The sequence below is a fragment of the Talpa europaea genome, assembly GCF_964194135.1.
Source record: "Talpa europaea genome assembly, chromosome: 6".
Classification (NCBI taxonomy): Eukaryota; Metazoa; Chordata; class Mammalia; order Eulipotyphla; family Talpidae; genus Talpa; species Talpa europaea.
The window spans coordinates 3,611,249-3,637,448 of record NC_140072.1 but is presented as its reverse complement, the minus strand read 5'-3'; the positions used below and the strand labels follow the sequence as shown (position 1 = coordinate 3,637,448).

At 45.0% G+C, this 26,200-nt stretch overlaps 2 protein-coding genes across 3 annotated transcripts in view; one reads left to right on the top strand and one right to left on the bottom strand.

Annotated features, from left to right (window-relative positions):
* ROCK2 (Rho associated coiled-coil containing protein kinase 2) overlaps positions 1-9,910 on the top strand; it is a gene marked incomplete at both ends in the record, with an annotated part of 107,980 nt that extends 98,070 nt beyond the window's left edge. Inside the window, 7 exons of the mRNA XM_084234661.1 lie at positions 88-256; positions 2,911-2,981; positions 3,852-3,940; positions 4,359-4,437; positions 5,315-5,576; positions 5,661-5,874; positions 9,823-9,910. Of these exons, the coding sequence (XP_084090787.1) occupies positions 88-256; positions 2,911-2,981; positions 3,852-3,940; positions 4,359-4,437; positions 5,315-5,576; positions 5,661-5,874; positions 9,823-9,910 (972 nt within the window). The remainder of the gene's footprint in view (positions 1-87; positions 257-2,910; positions 2,982-3,851; positions 3,941-4,358; positions 4,438-5,314; positions 5,577-5,660; positions 5,875-9,822) is intronic.
* A 6,677-nt stretch (positions 9,911-16,587) lies between these two features.
* On the bottom strand, positions 16,588-24,812 carry SLC66A3 (solute carrier family 66 member 3; the record flags this gene model as incomplete). 2 transcript variants are annotated; one of them, XM_084234933.1, is made up of 7 exons in its annotated part: positions 16,588-16,679; positions 18,501-18,542; positions 20,762-20,882; positions 21,383-21,440; positions 22,069-22,138; positions 22,207-22,289; positions 24,670-24,812. In XM_084234933.1, the coding sequence occupies 7 exons, from the start codon at positions 24,810-24,812 to the stop codon at positions 16,588-16,590; spliced, it is 609 nt and encodes a 202-aa protein (XP_084091059.1). The 2 variants fall into 2 exon arrangements, with proteins under 2 accessions (XP_084091059.1, XP_084091060.1); XM_084234934.1 differs by lacking the exon at positions 18,501-18,542.
* Between the last annotated feature and the right edge of the window lie 1,388 nt (positions 24,813-26,200).

Below are 26,200 nucleotides of genomic sequence, written 5' to 3'. Positions count from 1 at the left end.
TTCTATTAGTAATTATTATTGCACTAAGAATCAAAATTGTGAGATATATGACATCACATTAATTTACTGTAATTTAATTTCTTGTAGCAAATAGCTGAAGAGAGCCAGATTCGAATTGAACTGCAAATGACACTGGACAGTAAAGACAGTGACATTGAGCAGCTGCGGTCACAGCTCCAGGCCTTGCACATTGGTATGGACAGTTCCAGTATAGGCAGTGGGCCGGGGGATGCCGAGGCAGACGATGGCTTTCCAGGTAAGATTTCGTCTTTGCCCTTCTGTTTATTTTTATTAAAAGTCTTTTTAAAATATAAGTCAGTTGACAGTTTTAAGCCTTGTGATCAACTTTGCTATTGAGGAAAAATTGTTTGTCATCTTGAGAATCTGCTCCTTGGAGGGGGTTCAAACTACAAGTTAAATTTATAGATTTTTGACAAAATTTTTCATTAAAAATTTATTTAAATGAATTTTTTATGTATTACAGGTAGCTCTCTTTTATTTTCTCTTAACTTTCTACATTCTTACTTCCTTCTGTGTTGGGTGTTTAGTTCATATCACTCAGTCACACACTATGGAATCTATGTCATTCACCTACCAACGTTCCTCTACTTCTCTCAATATTGCCACTAAGCCTTCCAGTTCTCATATGCTTGACTCTGATTCTGACTCAGAAGAAGAATTCTTGCCCTACTTACCCATTTCATCGGAACCTAATGGTACAGGTGATATCCTGAAAATCTTTCAACTTTGGGGTTTTTCCCACTACCTTTAATTTAAGTCCTTTTGAAAAAGTTTTGTAATGTAAACTAATACTCACTAACTCTAATAAGTTGCTTTTGTCTTGGTTAAGAAGAAACTACTGCATGAACTATTTTTTAGGGTATTTATCCATGGCATTGCTAGTAAAATTGATAGATTTTGTCAACTTACAAGAAATGGAGCGGTACTTTCTGTTGTTTAAGAGCACATGTGATTTCATTGCCTGTTTCATCCATTTTCAACCAAGAAGACATTCTTCCTGAAGTTTCACACTAAGATTACTAGTGTGGTAAAAGCACTGAGACTGTTCTAGATGTTGTGTTTAGGTTTTCAGTGAGTACTTGCTTATCTGGTGAATGTTGTGCTAAGCATTAAAAGAGAGGACAATTCAACTTGACCTGCTTCTTGCCCTAAAAGAAACCAGTTAGAAAACATGTGAAATTATTGTGCTTATTAATAAATATCAAAAACACTTAAAAGTTGCAGGAAATTAGCATATGAGCAGTTGAATATAGGGTAAAATGTTCTTATTAGTTGAATTAAAAGTAAAATAGCTGTAGTTACATTTTTCTTTTAAGATTTATTTATTTATGCATATAAGAATTGGAGTACAGGCCAGAGGTGTGAGGGATAAGAGGATTCATCAGAGACAGAGTGGGGAGCAGAACAGGAAGATTGACTGAAATGCACTGCTGAGGGGAGCAGCAGGCGAGTCAGGAGCAGTCTGCAGTGCCATGTGGGTAGCTCCCTGGTTGGGGATTGAACTCATGGTGCAGTGGCTGTGGATAGCTTCATAGATTGTGTCTTAATCCCTTGCGCCACCAGGGAGGCCCTAGTTATTTTCTTTTGTTTTCACATTTCTCAGGTAATATAAATCATAAAGTAATATAATATAAATCATAAAGTAATTATATTGAAATTGTTTTAGATTTATTTTTAAAGATTTTTTTTTTTATTTATGCATACAAGAACTGGGGTGTAGGAGAGAGGTGTGGAGGGTGAGAGGATTCACCAGAGACAGAGTGGGGAGCAGAACAGGCGCATCTACTGAAATACACTGCTGAGGGGAGCAGCGGGGAAGACGGAAGAGGTTCCCTGTGCCATGTGGGTCAGCTCCCTGGCCCTGGATTGAACTCGGGCTGCTGTGGCTGGTGATAGATAGATTGATAACACTGAGACTTTAACCCCTGCGCCACCAGGGAGGCCCCTTGTTTTAGATCTTGGCAGTAAAATTACTCAATTTCATCTGTAATGTTAGAGGTCATGATTTTGTCTCTTAAATTGCTGTAAGAGCATGTACGACTATTGTCTGTGGGCTGTTGTTAATGGCAGCATTTCTGTTCATAATGCCAGGCAGAACATATGTCTCATAGAGTTTTTGTTGTCAACAACCTGTCATGGAAGGTTGTTGATATGAACGAGAATGTGGGCAACGAGTCAAAGACATGCCCCTGTGTGACTATTTTGTCGAGTTGTGAGATATTTATGTAAAGCATCTCTAACAGGTCAGACACATAGTAGATGTTAAATAAGTGATTATTTTTAAAAGATACTGATCAAATGCCATTAGAACAAATTCTAAATATTTAATCAGAGTCCTTTGCTGAAATAGTATGCTATAGGTAGTGATATTTTGGAGTTAAAATCTTTTTGTTTTATTGCTACTCATTGGCCAAATTTGATCTATAACAGGTAATTTTATTTCGTTTACATGTAGTCATTTTAAAAGCCAATTTTCTCTGAACACATTCATTTAAAATGTATTCTCTTTGAGATGTGCAGTAAATAGTTAAGGCTTTCTTCTTCTCCCAAGGGAAAAATAAAGGATTCTAATGCAGGTGTATCAGTAAGAATAGAGACTTACTACCTTTTTGGCAGCTTTTCTGCTGACCTTTGCAAGTGCATGAATTTAATCAGCAAAGTATTTGACTTTATGAAACTATTAAATATATGTCCAATATGATATAACCTAGATTTTGTTTTGTGTTGCATAATTTGCTTATACTGATCCTGCATTCTATTCTAGATAATGTATAATGATATATTCTGAAGGACATACTTGATTTGTGTCTTTTGTATTAAAATTTTATTAAGTTTCACATTTTCTTAGGAGAATTGTTATTTATCCTCATATCTCTTGTTTATTTATAGAATCAAGACTAGAAGGATGGCTTTCATTGCCTGTGCGAAACAACACTAAGAAATTTGGATGGGTTAAAAAGGTAATTGGTAATGCTTTTACTTTTGGTTTGCCTACAGGCATTTCACTTTTATGGTGGAAATAGATACAACTTTTAGACACACAAGACGATGTGACTTTATGTATTTATAGAAAACCCTTTTCGTTATTAACATGTTAATAAAGTATGTTTGGTGTTAGGAAAATAGTAGCCTGTTGACCTTGGTTCTTTACCTCTTTCATTGGGAAAACAACTCTGGATTTGACAGAAAGAAAGATCATTTATTTCTTTTCCTCTGTTATGCTGATTATTGATGTTACTATATTCATTTTGGATAGATATCTTAGTCTATTCTGACCGTCTAATAAAATAACACAGAATGGGTAGCTTGTGAACAGCAAATAATGTGTTGCTCACACTTCTGAGACTGAAAGTTCAATGTCAGCATGATTGGGTTCTGCTGCAGGCCCTCTTCTGCAGACTTCTCACTGCTCATTTGTCCTTGCTTGCTGAGGCTCTGTCTGGGACCTGTATTCTAAGGGCACCACTCCCTTTCAATGAGGATGCTACTCTCATGACCCAGTCACCTCCTCTAGGTGTTAGGAGGTAACATGAATTTTGGGGAAACACAAACCCTCAAGCCATAGCAATAAGATTTCCTACATAGGCTGTTGTGCCTTGAAACTAAATCAGTCCAAAAACACTAGACTTCACTTCCTCTCCAGTTTGCTTTTTTAAAAGACATACAAACAAAACTTCCTATTTTAAGGAAGACTTTTCTAAAGATACATTAAGAACATTTTAGCTGTTTACCTTGGGTGTTTTATATGACTTTTATTGCTAATACAGAATTTATTTTCAGAGAAAATAAGATATTAACTTCAATCTTTGTTCTCTCCCTCTTTTTAACAGTATGTGATTGTAAGCAGTAAGAAGATTCTTTTTTATGACAGCGAACAAGATAAAGAACAATCTAATCCTTACATGGTTTTAGATATAGAGTAAGTGTTTTTATTAGAATATTTAGAAACTTCAGTTTTATAAGACTATAGTGTGACCTTTTATGTTAATACAATTTATGAATTGTATATGTGTATACTTGTGTAGGTTAGCGCCTACTTATATTTTCTTATATTCAAGTTGTAAGTCTAGGATTGAAAGTCAGCTAAAACATCTATATTTCATGGGTCTTTAATATGTTGTTTTCTAAAACTAATTAGGAAATTTCTGACTTACATAAATTTCTCAAAATCTCAAGGGATAATTGATTTAATAAGTAAGATACTCTTCTGACAATAGGTCAAAGTAGTCAATTTTAACTTTCCACATAAACATTGAATAACTAATGTAATTTTTTTCCTTTGTTAATTTTTTATTCCTTTGTTAATAATTTATTCCTTTATTGAAAATATTTCACAGCAAGTTATTTCATGTCCGACCAGTTACACAGACAGATGTATATAGAGCAGATGTTAGAGAAATTCCCAGGATATTCCAGGTAATCATAGTTTTATTTTGTGGCTGGTTGGTTTGGTTTTGTTTTTTCACCATAAGTTTCTCAGTATTGGCACATCAAATTTTGTTATCTTGGGGCTTTCTTCAGATTACACTTTAATTTCTGTCTCATTTAAAGATGGTTCATTCTTTTGTGATTTTCATACATATATTCATTGAATATATCTTCATTCCTTTCTCTAGATTACTGCTTGTTAAAGTCTGTGTTATGTTTATAACACTTTTTTGGCCTTTTATTCAAGATTGGTTATACTTTTAAAGCATGAACTTTCTTGGGTTTTCTTTTGTTAACGCTTAGCTCTCAAGAGAGTTAAAAAGGTTGCTGGTGAAATTAACTTTTGCACCCAGTAGTCCTTCCAATACAAAGTGGTAACAAATTCTTCCCATTGCTACTTTCATTTAAAAATGAGTCAGACAACAATCAGTTACTGAGTTCCTTATGCATGAAATCCACTGTGCTTGGTGTCCTGTGGGATACTGGGCCCCTTGTGTTCTGTACTTGCAGTGCCCATCTGGTGTGCTGCTTTTCCTCTCTTCCTCAACTCTCCAAATACAGATCTCCTCAATTAGAGTGTGTTTACAGTTGTCACAGTTGTCACCCCGTTGTCTGCTTTCGAGAATCATAAAGTATTGGTTCTTTTCATTGCCATATCTCTTCAGGTGAGATGGGGATATGTGAACCAAAGTCTATCTAGAGGTTTATTTCACATAAACACCTAACTAGGTGGAACCTACTTAAGTTTAAATATCAAATACATTTCTCATTCAGTAATTTAGGTTAATTTCATTTTGTTTAAGAATTGTTACTACTTTAAAAAATCATGTGTTTGGAAATTATTCATTGTTCTTGGTATTCAAAGATTCTGTATGCCAATGAAGGAGAAAGTAAGAAGGAACAAGAATTTCCAGTGGAGCCAGTGGGAGAAAAATCAAATTATATATGCCACAAAGGACATGAATTTATTCCTACTCTCTATCATTTCCCAACCAACTGTGAGGCTTGTATGAAGCCATTGTGGCATATGTTTAAACCTCCTCCTGCTTTAGAGTGCCGCCGCTGCCACATCAAATGTCACAAAGATCACATGGATAAAAAGGAGGAGATTATAGCACCTTGCAAAGGTAAATAGTAAATTACTTGCTCCATCAGTGTTTATGTTCAGATAATTTTAAACACATTAATATTTTCCAAATATTTCTTTATAGTGTATTATGATATTTCAACGGCAAAGAATCTATTATTATTAGCAAATTCTACAGAAGAGCAGCAGAAATGGGTTAGTCGGTTGGTGAAAAAGATACCTAAGAAGCCTCCTGCTCCAGACCCTTTTGCACGGTCATCTCCTAGAACTTCAATGAAGATACAGCAAAACCAGTCTATGAGACGGCCAAGTCGACAACTTGCCCCTAACAAACCAAGGTAATTGAGAAACACCTGGTAAAAAGTGAGATTTAAAAAACTGTATGTATGTGTGTGTGTATCTTCATACTACAGATTTTCTTAATGACAGTTTTCTTTTGCTTGGTAGTTTAATGAACTGTGCAATAGCAAATGTTTGAAAATATTTTAGTGTACTTATTGTTTCAGGTGGCTGTAATGGAAATTTATTTTCTGAATCACATATACTAACTTACTTTAACCAGAAATGTATAAAGAGCCCATTTTTATCACATTAATGCATATAGTCATACTGTTTTGAGATTTTATAAGCACTTTTGACTAATTCGGTAATTTAGGTAGATGGGATGCACATAGACCTTTAGGTGCCAGCACACACATGGTGTTTAATAGTGCATCAGACAGCTTAGGAGATAGGAGAGACATTTTCTTAAGTCTTAATTCATATCTGTAAGTTTAAGAATAATAACATGTTTCTAATTTAAGGAGGATTATAGAATGCCTTTTAATATGCAGATATTAACAAAAGGGTAAAGTGAGTGTTCCTTGTAATTGAGGTAGAGCTGGGAATATGGATTCAGTTGAGAGATGATCATTATGTAATGAGTAAAAAGATATTTCAATGGAGCCATTTTCATAAAATTCAGAAAATTTTGATACAATTTTCATAGTAATTTTAAATATCTTGGCTTAGAATAACCTTTTCTTGGCTTACCAGATATTATAGAATTGATCAATATTGCTGTTCATTGAAATGAACATGAGATTTGGTGAGCTAAAGGAAAAGGTTTATACTTAGATTAGGTATGTGATTTCAGGTATTTTTTTTTTGTTGTTCCTTAACTTAGGCCCTTCAAGGATATGAATAATGATGTGCATTGGCTGTATTATCAGAAACATTGTCATTGTAACCACAAACATCTCAGATGAAACTTTTCTTGAAAGTGTATGTCAAGGAAATAATTTAGAATGACAAAAGTAGAATTGGTGTTTCTGCTGAATTTTTGTGTGAGGTATGATAAAACTAAATATTGTAAAATTAGTGATCTATATGATAGGCATTAAGCTGAAAAAAACTCAAAAGAGTTTCAGAAACATTGAGGTACGTTCTGTGTGTAAATCTCAAAAGTAGATTTCTATTAATAATAAGATAGCACTCACTATATAGAGAAATGCCATGCTGTTATAATACCTTACAGTAGAAAGTGTTTTTCAACTTTCAGGGTTTTTACATATATATTCTGTTTTCTTATTTAACTTCTTATATATTTGCTTAGTGTCTCCATTTAGCAGATGAGGAGATGAAGGCACAGAAACATTCTATGCCAAGGTAACATGGCTAGTGACCAGCAGGGCCGTGAGTTCAGACACAGATAGTCTGATTCCGGCCTGCATCTCCACTCTGACGCTCTGCTGCCTTACAGCAAGATGAGTAGGAATGTGCATAATCAACAATTTATGTCATATAATATGTAGAAATGCTACTCTAGAGAAATGTTTTCTTAGTAAATTTAATTACAATTAAAATACTATGGTGGAAAAGTAGAAAATTATGAATAATATTGTGATTTTGAAGAAGACAGTGTGGAGAGACCCTAACTTGTTCCACTGAAAGACATAAAATACTGATCTCTGCTGGGAGCACTGCACTTTGACTATTTTCCTTTTCAAGATTTTTTTTTTTTTTAAATGCAATATTTAAGTCCTACAGAAAGTATAAAGCCCTAAATGCTTATTTACCTAGTTTTAAGAAATAAAGCGTTGCCAATGCAGTCAAACTTAAGGGTGTGGAGAACTATTATGTTGTCATCTTATCTTTGTTCTTTTTCATTTGTAGGTGTTAGAAATATAACACATTATTTAAGAAAAAATAAGTTATGTGCACTTAAAATGTTAAAATATAAATCCACAAACGAAGTAAAAGAAAATAGGTGAATATGCAGACAACTGAAACATTAAAGCCTTCTGATTTTAAAAACTCCATATATTAGCAATATATATGAGAAAGATGGGCCAATATATTTGTATGTAGAGTTCTTATAAATCATTAAGAAACAGAAGTTTTCCTCTTCCCAGGATAAACATTTGTGAGGAACATGTAGGTATCACCACACATATTGTAAATATGGAGAGTGATCAACCTGATTATTAAGCAAAGAAATTAAAGCAGTAATAACCATTTTCACCTGCAAACTGATAAGGATTAAAAAACTCTTGGTATTAGTGAAGTGTAAAATGGGCACTTCCATATATACACTCCTGGAACTCAGTTTCTGAAGTGTTTCTGCCTGAAGGCATCAAGAAGTTTCCAAAAATGGAAGGTCAGTAGTTCTCCAGGCAAAAAAGTAAAGGAAAAGACAATTGAGGGCAGTGTTTGTAGAGGTACTGTTATCAGAACTATTTAGTTGTTTATAATGCTATGTTGGGGTAGGGTAAGGAAAGGGTTATGACAGGGCACAAGGTAGAGGTGACACTGGAGAAAAAGCTTTGAGCCAGATTGAAAAGGACCATGTACACTATGCCAAGGAGTTTGGCTTTGCTTCTACAAATAGATGTCCTTTAACAAGAGCTTGGTATGTTTCGATTTAATGAGATCCTGAACTAAAGTGCTGACAGTGAAAGTAGGTAAAGATGATTTCTTAGAATTCTTGAAGTGATAAGAATTAGGTGACTGATTGGAAGGAGCTAAGGGAGAGGTTTTAAGAGAAATAAGGTCATATATTGCTCTAATAGCTTAGTGATTAGACTTTTAAATTTGAAGATTGTGACACTGGCACACACTTCAAGGGTTTTGGTAGGCTATATAATGCAGATTTTTTTCATAAATCATGCAAATATTAGAGCCTAGATGGACACCCTAGAGGGCATACTGATTTCCGTCTCCCAAGCAGTAGAGCTGAAACCATAGCTAAAAGTTCCTTTATGTGAAAGCCTGGAAAAGTGAATGTACACTAGCTTGTGACATACATTAAGTAAATAATGGTATCTAAGTTTGTATGTTTTCTCAAGTCTTTTTCTACATTCAGTAAATTTTGAAATAGTGTAATTTTTATTGGTTTGTTTACCATTGTCAGTGATTCTCAAAGCCAACCACTTCTCCCCCAACTCCATTCCAATTATCTCAGAACCTCTTGTGTCAGGGTGTGGAAATACGCATTATAAATAGCATTGGGTATATCATACACTGAAGTTTTATAACCACTGACTTTATGATCATAGATAGGGCTTTGGGGATCAGATGAGTTCCTTGGCACAGTTTATTCATGAATGTCAGTAATGAACAATGAGAAGGTTACTGCTATTTTTTAAAATAGATGATTGCTATGATAGATGATTGGATTGGATTGGAAAAAAGATTACACATATACCTGTTCAAAGTCCAGTTTATTTAGTCTACTGCTAATGCTACTAACTTACCTGTGGCTTTCCTGTCCTTAATTTTTCATGGAGAGCGTAACTGTCAGTGACTCATTGAACTAGTAGCATCCTGCTGGAATGGAGGAACAAGTAGCATCCTGCTGTATTCTTGATATTACTCCCCTTTTCTACTAATGATTTGGCGTTATTGTTGGAAAAATGTAAACTGACAGTCTGGATACTTTTGTGAAGGAAATGTTGAACAATGTTGAATTTTCATAGTTCTCAAATCAAACTGGCCCTCAGAATGATTATATCTTCATCTGGACCAAGGGACTGGAGAGATTTTGGAGGGTGGGGGATAAGATTGTATCTTATTCGCAGACATTATCTGTCTTCATTCTCTGGTATTCTGAAAGGCATACGTGGCCAGCATGGTTTTATGCATTTATCTATAAACAGGTTTTCCTGCATGCTTCCTTCTTTATATAATGATGAAAGGATAGTTTAAATGCTTACAACACATTGAAAGTGTGATACCTGGATCATAGCATATTAAATTGCCATTTCTCAAAGGCGATAGAGTATAAATTTGCAAACCTCCTATTGCAGATTGCTTGATTTGGGATTTAAAGACTGGGATTGGTCATTTGATGATATTGATGGTGATGATGATGATGGCGATGTTTTTGATTTCTGAAGAAATAAATGGGGTAAATTGAAAAATGAAAAATGAGTTATTTTAGTATTTCAAGTAGTGCATGATGTTTGCAATTGGGTTTTCATTATTTTTGACTAGTTTTGAAGTTTAAAATTCTTAATAGTATGTATTTGAAAAGTTGTTTTCAGAAAAGTTTCTAACTTGAAATTTTCATGTTAAATAGAAAAGTAAAATGCCATGTTCAGATTCATTATTGATTACATATTTTTAATACAGTTGGAATTATAATTTTTATCTTGGGAATGAAACATACAAATGGCAAAAGAAGCTAATTCTGGCACTTTTTGTTTATTTCAAAGACGCCATATTCAGAGAAAAAGTAAATTTTACGATGTTTTCAATACAACTGTATTAATTCGTGAACATAGCATGAGATCCCTTCTCCCCTCCATTCTCTTTCCTTTTCTCCTCTCTCCTTTCTAACTTGCAAGAATTGAAATCATAAAAACTTTGTAAGTCTAATTAAGTGCTGTGAAACAGCTGTTTCTGATTTGACTTTTCTTTGTGATGCTATGGAATGTTTGCTTTTTGAAAATTTACTGTTACTCTTGCTGAAGAATGCCAGTGATGTGCTGTGAAAGTTCTTGTGCTTTTGGAGAATGTGTAATAGTTTGGTTAATACAGATCAGGGGAGATTTGAGTGAGAGTTGAGCTTCGTGGTTTAAACCTTTTACATGGAATACATTGAAAAGCAGTAATGGTCTATCTTAATTAACCTAAGCAAGCATGTTGTAAAACATATACTTAACTTTCGTAATACTGGGATCTGTTTATAACCAGGATTTACAAGACACTTTATGTATATTTAGTGCAACATGTTTTTGTGCAAAACATGTTTGCACATGTTAAAAAACAATGTGACTAAGGTTAAACTTCAAGTTTTCCAGCTGCATGAGGCCGGTAAGCAGTTGAACCTTGAGTCAGACTCATACGCACATGAGTTACTCAGTGACAAGTTGTCTAGCCCTACTAGCTAGTGAGCCATGTTAAAACTCGCATGTCATGTTTCTAGCCAATATAGGAAAATGTGAGAAAGGATATAATTGCATGTACCTAAAAAAAAGTAATATCATAAATATATTTACGCATGATATAGGTGTTAGAAATACAGTAGTTGGAAGACAACATACTTTAATGATATAAATGGAATGCCATTTCAAAGAATGTAACACTCTCTTAAATTACTTTACTCTATCAATTTTATTTGTTTTTTCTTTCCAGCTAACTGCCTTCTATGAATGCAGTCATTATTCACGGTGACCATATTCTTCCAGTAAAAAAGAAGATTGAAGTGTGATGGCCCAAGATTTATTGAAAAGCTATATTTTCATGAGAGACTTATACACACACACACACACACACATACATACATATATATGTATGTGTATGTGTATATATATATATATGTGTTCCCTTTTCCCCCATAATATAAATTATAAATCTTGGAGAGATTTTCTGGACTCCTTGGAAGCAACAAGTTGAACCAGCAGTGATGTTAGTAAGAGTAAGGATGCCACCTGCAACTTTTCCAAACTTACTCCATAAAGCTCTCTTGACACAGTCACTCACACTACATTGCTCAAATGGACTAAGAAGAGTTAAAATCAGCTTTTCAACTTCAACAGAGAGATTTCACCAGCACATTTACCAGAAGAATCTGGGAATGGATTCCACTACAGTGATACAAACTGCCTCTTTAAGAAGTGACCATTAAACTGTGTGTGTGTGTATATATGTGTATATAGATACACATGTGCACATACATATATCTATAGTACAAGAGGGTTTTTTAAATGTCCCACTTTATTTTTTTATACACATTAATCAGATACCATTACTTACTGCAGTTGCAGCTATGCACTTGTATAAAGCCATCACCTTGGGGTTTGTACGTCCATCCATGATGGACCCTGCATGTTCATGTTTAAGCAGTTACTGAAACAAGAATTAAATCAGTTTCCTAATGCTTCGTGATAGGCAACTTTAACCATTTTGAATGCCTTAATTTAATTTTTTTTTCCTATCTAATTCTCAACCCTTTTCTGTATTTAAGGGGAAAAAACACACACAGGTATTTACCAGCGCTTAGAATACAAATTTGCTTTGCGGAAGAAAAATAGTGCACTATTTTTACACATAAGACTTATCAATGTCAGCCTATTTTGATTTTTTTTTTAAGTGTTGGTGATAGAAACAATAATGGATAGTATTGGAACTAATATATCTTTTATGTATATCTATATTATTCCTCCAGCCCTTTTTACAGACCTCAGTATTAGTGTGTGACTTTGGAACATTTTCTTTGCTTCGAATTTGCTGGCTACCCTAGATGTGTTTTCATTTCTCATAAAGACATTGTGACTTTTTAAAACATTTTTCACATTCAAGATTTAAAAATTATCTCAACTCTAAAGAAAAGAAATACCGTAGATACATTTTAAATATTTAAATGGAATCCCATAAACACAACTGTGGTCTGGCAATATTTCATTATTGGGCTAAGAAAACTGGTGATTGGGAAGAATTGACTCAAAGGCACTTAACATGATGTTTTTAATTTGTGCTGAATTAATGGAGTGTGCAGCGTTATCAGTCAGCACCTGTACATGCTACATTATGGTCCCTACCAATTGTATTTTTAAAATGCTGTTAAATTTAGAAGCAGAACTGTTGTTGCTTATTTCTCATCATCCTGAGAAAGTTTGTTTTATACTGCCAGAGTGTGCATCAGTGATCAGCATCAAGTTAAAATTATGTAGTCTTTTATCAGTCTATATACACACACAGTTTGATGTGATACTGAAATGTCTGATATTTCAATGAAGGAAGTAGATGTTTTTCATTGATTCTATGGACTCATAGAGTAGAGATGTTTAAAGGGTAGATCCCCAATTAGAGAATCTATTGTGGAAATTGAGGAGAGGCCTTTGCTCAGCTGATGTACTGGAAAAGAATCCTGTCCTCTCGTGTGGTTGTCTGCGCCCTTCTTGCGGGCTGTGCTAAGCCAGGTGCCCAAGCCACTTCCCTCGTGGGTGTGTTTCACAGTTCTGGTTTGGGGGCGCAGCTTTTTTTTTTTTTAAAGAAGATGAAAAATATATAAATTTATATAGAATAAATATTTCCATTCATTAGAATTGTTAAAAGAAGACTGAATATTTTATATAAAGATTTTGTTACACTATGGGAGGGTCATTCTGAATTGGAGAGTATATATATATATATATATTTTTAATAAACTTTATTAAGATGAAATAATTTGAAGTTTACAAATGAGTAATTGAAATATTTGAGTAAAAAGGGCAAAAGTTTAAATTTTGAAAGCTGTATATAAGAGAATATGGAGAATCATGGTGTGATGCAACTATACAAAGAAAATTAACATGAAGTTTTTTGGGGGGGAAAGATATTCTAAGGGGTGAAAAAAATCTCTCCCATGGAGATTCTTCACATTATATGGTTTGACATAGGGATTTACAATAAGGTTATTTGTCCCACTAGTGGAAATGTGCTTAATAAAAAATTTTGACCGTGGGCAAGAATTTGCTTTTTACCCTATTGCTGGTTTCATGTACGTGAGTGCGTGCACCAGATGTTCTCCCCAACACTCATTAAATACAATATTGACTTGGTTTAACAGCCTGTTTTGTGCCAGCTTTCTCTTTCTTGAGGCTCCAAAGCTTCCAAGATAACTACTTAGACTGAAAGTCACTTACTTCCTCACACCTGACTTCTCCTAGCGCCATAAATACCTCCTATTGAAAACTAAGAGTGAGTTTTCTTAGTTGGATGTTTTACTTTAATTTTGTGGGGATAGTGAGACAGAAGTGGGATACTGGTGCCGGAATTACTGTTGAAAATTCATGAGTTTTATTTAAAAGTATTATTTTTTCAAGTGTTACCTAGAAGTAAGAGTTAAAATAAAAAAATCTATCTGAAAGTTTAAAATGCTGTAGCTAACTAAAGTATACCAATAAATCTAAAGGTCAGTCTTTAAAACTGGCCTCTGCTAGAGTTAGACAGATCTGGCTCTGAAGGATCACCCGTGCATTGGTTTATCCTCAGGAAGAGAAACTCTAGGTTGCCAAACCACAGCTGAAGAGGTCGTGCTGCTGTTGATAACCTGCTTACAGGATTCTGGTGGGAAACAGTACCTCGGACACTGTGTTACCATGTGGAAACGTGCTTTAAATGACACGTTTACACCCCGGGAGAGCCAGTCACTGCTGAGCTCTGGGCGGTGCTGACACTGCTGCTGACTCTCTGCTCCCTGGAACAAGGCTGCAGTCTGCCTGTGTTGTGAAGACACCATAGTTGATCTCTAAAGCACTTTGAAGATGAGCACTGTTTGCCGGTGCTGAATGTTATGTTGGGGGGCCTCGCCTTGATTTCCTTCCCCATCATGAGTTCTGTTTGGAATTGTGATAAGTTATGAACTTGCATGACTTAGATAATCATAAACATTGGATCAACTGTCCCCTTTGAACAAAAATCGTACCCCCTTGATTTTGTTGCATCTCGATAGTAATGTAATGTATTTTATGCCTGCTTTTTATTAAAAAAATAAAATCAAGACACAGCCTTTTAATATTTTCCTGTAAATAGTCCGGGAATGCTAAAACCTTCTAAACTTTGCCCCCCAAAATTTGCCTTCTGTGAAAAGTGCGTTTGGCAAACGTGTCATAATTAAGGTTACAGGCTTGTGAATCCTCGGCCCTGTCCATTATTGAGAAATGCAAGATTTCAACCAGGAGTCGGTCTGATTTGACCTAGACATTTTAAGGGGTATGTAAACCTAGCAATCTCATTTGAGGGTCAAGAGTAAGAAGACAGGGCCTCCCTGGTGGCACGGGGGGTTGAGACACAACCTATGAAGCTATTGGCAGCCACTGCAGCATGAGTTCGATCCAGGGAGCTAGCTACCCACGTGGCGCAGCAGACTTATGTCTCGGCCGCTGCTCCCCTCAGCAGTGTGTTTCAGTCAATCTGTCTGTTCTGCTCCCCACTCTTTTCTCTGGTGAATCCTCATCCCCTACACCTCTGGCCTGTACCCCAGTTCTGGAATGTATAAGTAAATCTTAAAAAAAAAAAAAAGTAAGGGTGCCCATTGTGACAGGAATAGTGTGCTGAAGGTGTTTTGTAGAAAGCATTTCATTAACCCTCTTGATCTGTGGCACATAATTCACCCCAGAGGCCGTGTTTTCATCTCTAAAGAGCAGATTATTTATAGGATTATTGTGGGATTAAGTATGATAATGTGTATAGAATATCTAGAATAGCTCATGTATTTGTTCCCCTCCCACCAAAATAAAAATGGAGGAGGAAAGTTCAACTAAGTATATTCTTAAGAGTTGCTTTAAGCAATGATAAAGTACTTAATAATTTAAAAAGTATTATCTAAAAATATTCGTCGGACTAAATCACATTAATTTGTATTCATGCTAATGGGCACACTGTAATTGTATATGAGAAAAGCTTGAGCTTTTTAAAAATAACTGATTTTTAAAACTACAAAACTTGCTTTTAGATAACATGTTTCTCTTCCAGCTAGTCCCAAGCAGTAGTTCTAACAGGATTAGGCCTAGATTGGCATTTAAAAGCTGTACTTTACATAACTTCAAACTACTCATAGACAACTGACAATGCTAAGACTCAGCAGAGTTCAAAATTTGAAAATTTATTTTGCATAGGAAACACTTTCTACAAGCATCATTTACTGCATATAATAATACCATTGATTAGAATGGAAAAAAGTTTGAGTTTATAAAAAGAAAGTTTTGTTGGGTTTATAAACAACAGGGGAAGACAGTATACAATAATCTTAACATGTTTAGAATAAGATACTATAGTAAAAATCTAAGTAGTTGGCAGAACCTAGCAATACCCCTTACTGCATATGTTTTTAGTAGTCAAGGTCAGCAGTATTTTGTTCCAGATTCCAACAATGGTTATTGTAGAGGGTGCTCCTTTTCAGAAGGGGGGCATCGTGCGTGCCTCAGGAAGTACCCCGGGATTGGCGATCCTAAGTCGAGATCACAGCTGAGAGTACCTTTCGTTAGGAACTCCTTAAAGACACAGTATAAAGGTAAAGGACTGGTGGTAGAAGGACGAGTCAATTTCATTTTTGCTTGCCCGGATGGTCTCGCCAGCCTGAGGAGGCTGCGTTCCATACAGTAAGGTTACCCCAAACATCCCAATGAGCAGTAGTAATTTATTAGATACTCTTGTGACTTGGAGCAAAATTTCACTCCATTTATGTTCATTTGTGCTGCACAGAGGACTTATTCCTTAAAAGATTCTGAATGCTGATGTAGTCAACTCTTGGGAGAGCATGTAGTCATGACCGTGAGAGTAATCTCAAAATGGGCTTCCCAGGTAACGCCCAGCAGCCGCCAGCCTGCTCAAAGCCGCAGATGCCTGGGCCCTGCCTTAAGCTCGCGAAGTGGGCGGAGGGGAGGGGTGGGGAGGGGACCCGTAGACAAGTGTTCAAATGGCTGAAGTTTAAAAGACTTCTGTTCAAAGCTTCTGGAACAACTGACTGGATTTATAAAACCTTGATTTAGCCACTAGCTTAGCCCCCCCGCCCCCTCCCCCCAGCCTTTGGTTGAGTTTATAGAAACCCGCTGTGCTTGCAGGAACAACGCATGGGTCAGCATGGGTCACTCGGCCTTTCCAGCGGCCTTCCGGTAGCGAAGGACTGTAGCTGTCACCCACATATTTAAAGCCAGCATGATCACAAAACGTATAAGAACTGAAATCAGTGAGAAAGAAAGAAAAATTATGCAGTTAAAAATGCCAGATAAAAAATACTGTTTTCACATAACACAAAATTATCTCTTGCTCTGAATAAAAACCTAAATAAAGTCCCCCCACCCCTCCCAAAAAAAAAAAAAAGAAAAATGAGACTTAGTAACTATGAAAGAAACTATGGGTTGTAAGAATTATTGACAACTTTGGTTCCAGATGTTTCTGGAAAGGTGATGTTCCCAATGTGATGGCCAGCCCTAGCCAGGTGGCCTCCCATCATGGACAAGGGCTTCTTACTGTGAATGCTGAGTGACCTCTGAGCCTTTCAAACCCCTTTACTCAGTTTTTGTCCTGAGGACAGTGATGTCTCAGAACATTCCATGTTGAACAAAGATGTATATCGTACATTATGTCCAGGTAATCCTGAAAAACTGGCCTTCCTATCAAAATGTATTTTATATTGAGGTAACCATGAAAAAGGTTTTTAAAAATGTGTTTAAAAGATGCAACTTTAACAGTGATTTGACTGATAGTCTCCTATTAAGTAAGGCATAGCAGAGGTAAGGATCTTTGTGATCATAAAACACTTGTGATAAACTGTTTTTAAAGTTTATCCAGATACACTGATCACCCCCAGGAATAGTTGTCACCTTGGAGACAAAAGAAACTTTTAAACTTAATTTGTAACATGTAGGCTTGTTCTGTTGTTTACTGTTTGCCTCTTCTCCAAGCAGAGGATCTGCTAACAAATGCATCTCACTGTTTTGTAGCAACATTTCTCAAATAATAATTAGCTGGTGTTAAGGGTCTACATGCCAGGGGCATATTCCTAATCCTCACTGAATAGGTGACACCGTCTGCCATAATCATTTTCCAAAACTTAATATGCTCGATTTGGCTGTTGAAAACTCAGCCTAAGGAATTATTAAATTTGTCCTAACCTATTTTTAAAAAAGACAAGGACTTGGAATCAAATAATTATGTCACTCACTCTCCTGCTTTAAAAAGCCTTCCTGGGCCTCCCCGGTGGTGCAAGGGGTTAAGTCTCAGCACTATGAAGCTATTGGCAGTCTCTGCAGCATGAGTTCGATCCCCAGCCAGGGAGCTACCCACACAGCGCAGCAGACCTCTCCTGACTCCCCACTGCTCCCCTCAGCAGTGGATTTCAGTAGATGCACCTGTTTCACTCCCCACTCTGTCTCTGGTGAATCCTCTCACCCCACACCTTTGGCCTGCACCCCAGCTCTTGTACGCATAAATAATCATTAAAAAATAAAATAAAAAGCCTTCTTGCTGCTTCTGGGGAATTGTCTGAGGCTCTGGGCCCCCTGGCCCTGTGCCCCTTCCCCCCCTCATTAGACTCACCACTCCAGCCCCCTGGTTAAGCCTTGTGACCTTCGTGTATGCTGCCCCTTGTGAAAATCTGGAAATTTCCTTTCTCCAGATCTTATTCTTCTGCCAAGTTAATCTTCCCTGTCCCTCCTGACAGGTCAGGTCCCCCGGGGTGCTGACCTGTCCTACTCTCCCAAAGCACATTTCACAGCACTTGCCAATAGTTACACGTGGGAGGACGCCACTGCCCGCTTCCACTGGAGTGGAGGCCCCTCGAAGCCAGGCACGCCATCTGCGGGGCGTCCCCCCAGGCACGCGGAGTAGATCTCAACGCTGTGATGGCGACTGGGGAAGACCCAGAATGCTGGTGCTGACCTCTGCAGTTACAGTCCACTGGAGGCAGCTGAGCTGAGAAACCCCAAGCTCACCTATGAAGGCGGCACAAGTGGCACAGCATTCACAAAGCAAATGGGAAGAAAGACGTTCTGCTTACTTGTAAGGTCATTGGTGGTCATTAAAGTCGTGACTATTCTTGCTGTAAAAGAAAACGTTCACCGTGAATGTCAGCTCACACATCCTGATGCTCAGCTAATGCATCTCCCTCGTCTAAATGCAGGGACGCAGTCTAACTTCTTGAAAAGCTGGATGAGGGCCGAGTCCTACACAGCCCCAAATTTCAGAAGACACGGAGGCCTGGCCACGCTCCCCTGCCCCGCGGCCACGAAGCCGCCTGCCCCGCAGAAGTCGGTCCCAGGAAGCAGGGCTGCCCGAGGGGGCCGGGCAAGGCTGACCTCTGCCCCCTGCGGCTGCCAGCTGGCAGCTCTCGCACCCCAAAGAGCAACTTCTGAAAATCTCACATACTCCAGGTAAGATTTCATTGAGTGAAAGCCCCGCGGTAACTAAAAACACTGTTGTAAAAGCTGGACTTTCCCCCCTTCTTTCACAAAGAAAACGGAGACCAGGAAAGGGTTAGATGTTCCTGCGGGTCTACCTGAACTGCCTGACTAGCTCACTTGGTTTCCGGGCAGCACTTCGCTTAGCAGCAGGGGGAGATGGAAGCGCTGCAGACAAAGGACGGGAGCCAGAGGGTGGGCTGGCCTGCAGCGCCTTCCACGGAGCCAGATCGCGTGCCCCCACAGCCTGAGGCCGCGCTCAGCGCTCAGCACAAGCCAGCCCAGCTCAGCCCTGTGATCTGATCTTGCAAGTAACCCGAGCCTCTGAAAGGCGGAGACCAAATCTGAGGGATCTACTTTGCCAATTTTGATAAGCCGAGGATGGACGCGTGGCTGGCGTGCAAACAGCTGCCGTCCAGTGGGAACGTGCATGGAAGAAACGGAACTTAACTAGCTGGAGATTCCGTTCAGCCAGGCAGGTGCCCTACCAAAGGGTTCTCAGGCTTGAAAAGGCCATCAGTGCTGGCAGCACCCACCCCAGCACGGAGACACCCACAGAAACCCGCCAAGTGAGGACGAGTGCTAAGTGCAGATTTCATTCATTTCTTAGAGGTGCTCAAACTGTTGCCCTCATGGTTCAAAAAAGGAAGGGAGGGCCTCCCTGGTGGCACAAGGGGTTAAGCACCGCACTATGAAGCAATCCGCAGCCTCTGCAGCACGAGTTCGATCCCCGGCCGGCCAGGGAGCTTACACATGGCGAGGCAGACCTCTCCTGTCTCCCTGCTGCTCCCCTCAGCAGTGTGTTTCAGTCAGTCTGCCTGTTCTGTTCCCCACTCTGTCTCTGGCGAGTCCTCTCACCGCCCCCCACATCTCTGGCCTGTACCCCAGCTCTTGTACGCATAAATAAATATTTAAAAAAAAAAAAGGAAGGGAGGCTGAGTTTCAGACCATTATTCAACAAATAATTAAGCACTTGTTACGCACAGAGTGCCATGCAAAATAGATTGAACCGTAATACATGGACTCAGCAGTCACACGTGCCCCAGATTTCTTAAAAGCAACATTTTAAAGATTAAAATACCTGAAGATAAAACACAGAATTATGGAGGTAATAGGTAATACAGCTAACCTGCGATTCTAGAAATCATAGTGTATACATATATTTATATATACAATAGAACTACATGTGAAATATATAATTTCATAATATCACTTCATTTTAAAGCTAAAATAGTCTTAATTTGAAATCACCTTGGACATAAAAACCCCTACCAGCAACCCTGGCTATAGAACTTGGTCCCTTAAATATAGAAGAAGCAAGAAGATGTAAACTTCAAACATCTAAAACTAGTACATCTCAAGCGACAGCTCTGGAGATGTTTCCACCTACGCGTATCTGAGGTGGCTGCTGCCGGCATCCAATGGGCAGTGCATGCCAAAGTTGCCACCAAGCAATGTCATTCCAGGAAAACCTTGTCGATGAAAATTACATTCACTCTCCAAAGCCAAGATGACTGTGGCTGCTGCAATCTGTTACATCACCTTCAAATTTTATTTTTTAGTTTTGTTTAGGAATTTTAAAACGAGTTAGCGGATTCGATATAACCAGGCTCTTGCTGCTGTCACACAAGCGGGACTATTAGCTTTTTGGAGGAGGGTGTGGCCTCCCTGTCTTTTAGCAACCGGACTACAGAAATGGGAGAGCAGTTTGGAATCCACCAGCCTGGTAAATACGGACGCCCTCGAGGTCCTATCTGAACAGCCCTTGGCAAGGCATCCACGCTCAAGGCGCTGTGACTAGGGACACCGAGTCAGCGCCATCTGGGGAGCCCCCCAAGCCCCCCAGCCCAGGCTCTCTTACCGGCGCAGGTGTAGGAGGCGAGGATCCACGTGAGGGCACTCACGGCGCCCGAGTCCCGGGTCCTCCACAGGCACTGGAGCTGGGCGAACTTACTGGCGGCGCTGATGACGGTGCAGAAGTTCTGAGGCAGAGAGAACGGACAGTGGGAGCCCTTTGGTTAAACCAGCGAGGGCGCCAGAGACCCGAAGGTTCTGAAGCCGAATGTTCGGGTCGAGTAAGAAGCGACGTGCGCAAGGCCAGAATCCAAGGGTGGAGAAAAAGGGAGCAAGAGAAGGCTCTGGCCCGAGGCCCCCGAGGCCCTAGCGGCGTCTCCCACGGCGGGGCGTGGGCCCAAGCCAGGCACGAGACAGCGGGGCCCTCGCCAAGGAGGACAAAACATGCCTGGGGACACGGGCAACCAGCCAGTGAGGGTGGCCAGGACGGCACTCGGGCCCAGTGAGAAGGCAGCGCGCTGTTCCGTGTCACTGTTTCCACCTCCCAAGCCGGCCTCCGCCCACCCCCATAAAGGAAGAAACTTTCAGCACATTTGAGGGAGTCGCCCCCACTGCCTCGGCACGGCCGAAACCCCCGCAGGTGACAGGCCTGTCCCCCGGTGGCTTCTTTTCAAGGGGCCGTACCCACCATGGCCAGGTCGAGGATCCACTTCTGCAGGGTGAGGAGGAACCAGGACGCGGCAAACCTGGCGGCGCTAAGGGACACAACCATGGAGGCCCGGCCCCCCGGGGGCACCGAGCCCAGAGGCCCGCGCGGGAGCGAGAGCGAGAGCGGAATGGGCAGCGGCTCTGCTGGAACTTGCCAGAGTTGGAAAAAGTTAAAACCAGCTCAAGGGGACACCTGCTAGGAGGCCACGGGGGAGAAGAGAGGCTGGGAGACGTGGCGAGGGCGAGCTTGGTCCCCACCCAGGCAGCGGCTCCAACTTACCGCCCAAGGCTCAGCCCTTAAAGGACCCCCCCCCCCCATGAAGCGGGAGGATGACAAAGTACAAAGCAGGCGGCTCGAGCTCTGGAGTCAGGTGGGGCCTGTCTGCTGATTTCCCGACCCCAGGAGAGCAAGGCCCGGGGCAGGAGGGCTGGAGGAAGGGCCTTGGTTTTCCAGCAAGCTCAGTGCCCCGTGGGAACAAAGGTGCAGGGGCTGTTCTGGAGCAGAGGGGCTGGGGGCAGGTTCCCCCCCGTGGAGCATCGCCTTTGGGGTTCTTTTTCAGTTTAAACAGTGGAACAGGCCTCTGGTCCAGGACCTGCTCTCTGCAAACCAGCAACACATCGGAGGCCCAGCCCCCCACTCCCAGATCCCAGATGCCGGAAGGATACAGGACGATGTAGGGTGCTGCCCCCTTCGCGTTCCCGTTGAAGTGGAAGATGCAGAGCAGGAGCACGATGTCTGCAAGGGAGAGCCCGGTGAGCGGGGGCAGGGGTGCCGGGGCGCGGGGGCGCCGAGAGGCGGCTTACCTTGTGCGATGAGGATGGGGTACTCCAGGTAGGTCAGCAGCGGGTACTCGTAGTAACACTGGTACCGGAGAAACACCAGGAACCTGGGGAGTGGGAGGGCACCCCTGAACACAGATGGACCAACAGCGTGAGGCCCCGGCAGAGCCCCAGGACTGGGGCAGGAGATCCCGAACAAAAAGGAGGGGCTGCTTGCTCCTCACGGGCAGGTCGGGGCGCCCAGGCCTGGTGGGCGCTGGCGTGATGCCTGGGGTCTGTCAAGGCCCCGAGGAAGGTCACCCACAAGCCGGCTCCCTAGAGGTCTACCCCTGGCCGGGAGCAGGAGAGCTGGAGCTTCCCAGGCCGGCCTGTATCCAAGCTGGGCTCCTGCGAGGGGCCCCGTCAGACGATCACCCACAAAGCACGCGGGCCAAGAAAGACACTGAAGCAGGCCAGCCGTCCCCGCCAGGGCTGGGCGTGCCTGGGCTCAGCGCTCACCCCGAGACCCTCCGGGAAGAGGATGGCGGAGCATGCAGCCTCCGCAGCGTGGCAGGAGCAGAGGGCAGAGGGGAAGGCTGAAGAACAAGCCTCGGATCCTTCGAGGAAGTTCTGGCTCTGCGGGGTCTGGGCATTGGGGGGCAGGTGAAGACCCTGGGAAGGCCTGAGCGTCCTTCCCCGCGCACACCCCAGCCAGCCAGCGCCCTCGGAGCCACTGTCCAGCTGTCCCCCAATGTCTCTGCTTTCACGCCGCAGTGAGGCTCGCACAGGCCAGCCAGAGGCCCCGCTTGACCGCTCTCCTCCGCGGGGAAGGCGCAGCAGCAGAGCAGGCAGTGGGCGGGGAGCACGGCCCCCCATCGCGGAGGCCTGCCCAAGGGATACACGGCAGAGGTGTGAGGGGAAAGGCTTGGGGATCCTCGCCGGGGCGCACAGCTAATGGAGGGCGTGTTGCCTCGCTCGGTGACTGCAGCGAGGGGTCACCGGAGTGGGCCGCCCCATTTCACAGGCCACATGGGGAAACTGAGCCCCCGGAGATAAGACAAGACGAAAGCTCGGGGAAGACAGGAGGGTCAGCTCCTGCATCTCCTGACCCCAGTCCTGGGCCACCTGCACCCCCCAGGCTATGTCTGCTCCCAGGGTGACCCGTGTGTATCTGCTTTTTCTAGGGGACCCGGACTCTCCGGGATGCCACCCCCGCGCCCTGCAGCCTGGGATCCAGAGGCAGGAAGCGTCTTTCTTGCCGGCTGCGGTGGCTCCAGGCCAGAATCTGGAGGTTTAAACGCAAACCTCGCGCGCCCACATGGGGCCAGGGGCGGCGGCAATGGCCGGGTCCACACCCAAGGGCTCCCCAAAGGAATCCTGCCTAGAACCCCTAAATTTCGGCGCGCCGGCCCGGGAAAGGAAAGCGGGGTCGCCCAGCACCCCTGCCCCGTCCAGGCCGCCAAGGCTGAGTCCGCGGACCTGAGCCGGGGGGTCAGGACGCCCCACGGGCGCGGGGCGCAGACGCGAGGCGCGAGCGGGGAGGGGGGCGCAGCAGGTGGCGTCCGGGTCGCGGGGGGGGGGGGGTGGGGGGGTGGGCAGCGCGCCCCCTGCAGTCGAGCCTGCGACGCGGTGGCCCCGCGCGCCGGCCGGGGAGGGGCGGGCCCGGGCTCGGCACGGGGCGGGGCTCGCGTCCCGGCGGGTTGGGGCGCGGGGAGCCGAGGAGGACCTGCCGACCTTCTGCGGCCATCAAGGTCGAGCCCCGGCCCGTCGTCTTCCGCGCCCCCTGCGGCGAGGGTTCGGGGCCGCCCGGGTCCTCGCGGGCCCCAAGCCCTCCGCGCGCCCCCCCAACCCCGGCCCTGCCTCCAGCGGCGCCCCCAGCCCCGCGCCCCCTCCGGGGCGCCCCAGCACTGCAGCGTCGCTCACAGCCGCTCCCTCGGGGGCGCCCTCGGGGGCGCGGCGGGGTGGGGGGCGCTGCCCGGCCCGCCCGGCCCTCGACGGAGCGCGGCTGCCCAGCGCCGCCCAGAGCCAGCGGGCACCCCGGGGCGGCGGGCTGCACGGGGGCGCCGGGGACCCCCCGGCCGGTGCCGCGTTTCCCGCCCTTCGAGGCCTCCCGACCCCGCGGTTGTCAGGCCGCTCCCCGCGCGGCCGTCGGGGCGGGGCCGGGCCCCCCTCGGGGTCCTGACGCCCGAACCCGCTCCCCCGCGCCCCGCCCTCCCGGGAGCTTGCGGCCTCGAACCCCCTCATCGTGGGCATCTTTAACGCCAGCCCCTGGCTTTACGGGCGAGGAAACGGAGGCCCGAGAAGGGGCGCGGGGGGCGCGCCTGGGAGCGGCGTCTGGGCGAGGGCCTCGGGCGGGGAAGCCGGCGACTTGTTACCACGGACGCCGGGTTTCGGGGTGTCCCCGTCTGTGAGCCGGGCGTGCGCGGCCCCGCCCGCCTCGCCCCAGCTCCCCGGCCCCGGCTCTGCGGGCGCGGACGGGGCGGGCGCGGTCCCGGGGCGCGGCCTTACCCCGCGAGCTCCAGCAGCAGGCCCGGGAGGCTGACGCCCCGCGCGCCGCGCGCCCCCAGCACGGCCGAGATCTGCGGCAGCTTGAGCGCCGCGCACGCGCCCAGCGTGGTCCAGTTGCAGGCGCCCAGCAGCAGCGCGCGCATGGCGGGGGGCGGGGGGCGCGGGGCGCGGGGCGCGGGGCGCGGGCGCGGGGCGGCGGGTCCGGGCGCTGCTGTGCGCGCCGCGCGGCTCCGGCTCCGTCGGGCCCTTCCGCTTCCCCGGCCCGGCCGGCCCCGCCCGCCCGCCGGGCCCGCCCCGTCGGGTCTCCGCCCGGCCCGCCCGGCGCCGCCTCCGCGGGACTCGCTTCAAAACATCCCGCCGGCGCCCCCCGTCCCAGCCCCCCGCCCCTTTCCGGACCGCACCCCGCGACCGCGGGCCCCGCCCCCAGGCCCGCTCCGTCCGGGCCCTGCCCTCGGGGCGCAAGGGACGGGCTCGCCCCTCGCCCCACTTCCTCCGGCCCCGGCCCCGCTCTGTCGGGGCTCCCCGCGGGCCGCTCCCGACACCCCATTGTCCGGGCCCGAGTCCGCCCCGCCCCGGAGGCGGGTCCGGCCGCGCTGCTGACTCACCGCGCCCCGGGCGAGGCCGCGCCCCGGGACCACGGGCGTCCTCACCCCGGAGTTTGTCTCCCCCTCAGCGCCCCGCCCCGCGCCCGGGGAGCAGCCACCTGCGGCCGCGGGGTCCCGCCTCCCCTGCGCGTGCGGCGGTGGGGGGGTGGCGCCCCGGAGCCCGGGAGGGGAACTAGGCTCTGCTGAGGAGACGGGGACCGGGACGTGGCCTCGGGGTGCGGGGCGGGGCGCAGCTTCCCGCCCTGGAGACCGCGGAGGGGGGGTCTGGGTCACAGAGCCCGGCTGCAGGGCTGGGTGTGGGGTGACCCTCGGCAGGGAGTCCGCCCGCTTCGGCCGCCCGTGCGCCCCGCACCTGCCCCCGCCCGGCCCCGGCGCCCTGGGCAGCCCGGGGCGCGGCTCGCGGGCAGCGGAGGGGGAGCAGGAGGCCCAGGGGGGCCCGCAGGAGGCCGAGGACGGCAGAGACGCGGCGTGTGTGATCCTCGCCCCTAGAGATACTGAAATATTCGCGGGTGAAGTAACGCTGTCGAATCTGCGTGGTGTATTGGAGGGGGGGCTGGCGGTGCAGCACGGGGAGCCCGAGTCCGTGATCCAGACCAGCCGGGGAGAGTCACCCCGCGTTCTGCTCGTGTGGACAGGCCGGCAGCTTTCGTACTGAGCAGCTCAAAGACAGAAGACGGGAGGGCGTGTCCGCGATGCTTCATTTTAAAGTAGGACTTTGAGCTCCAGGGGAGAGAGGCCAGACCCTGCAGAGAGGAAGGGGTGCTGCCCAGGGGCTCTCTGTCCAGGTCTCCCCCCTCCGCCCTTCCTGGCCCAGTGGGCCCGCCTTGCAGAAATACCCCCCCATCTCCCTGCCTTTTCCTCCAGGACAGCTGGTGGTCCCCTTCTGTAACAGGACTTCCTCCCGGAACCCCAAGTTGGAGAGAGGG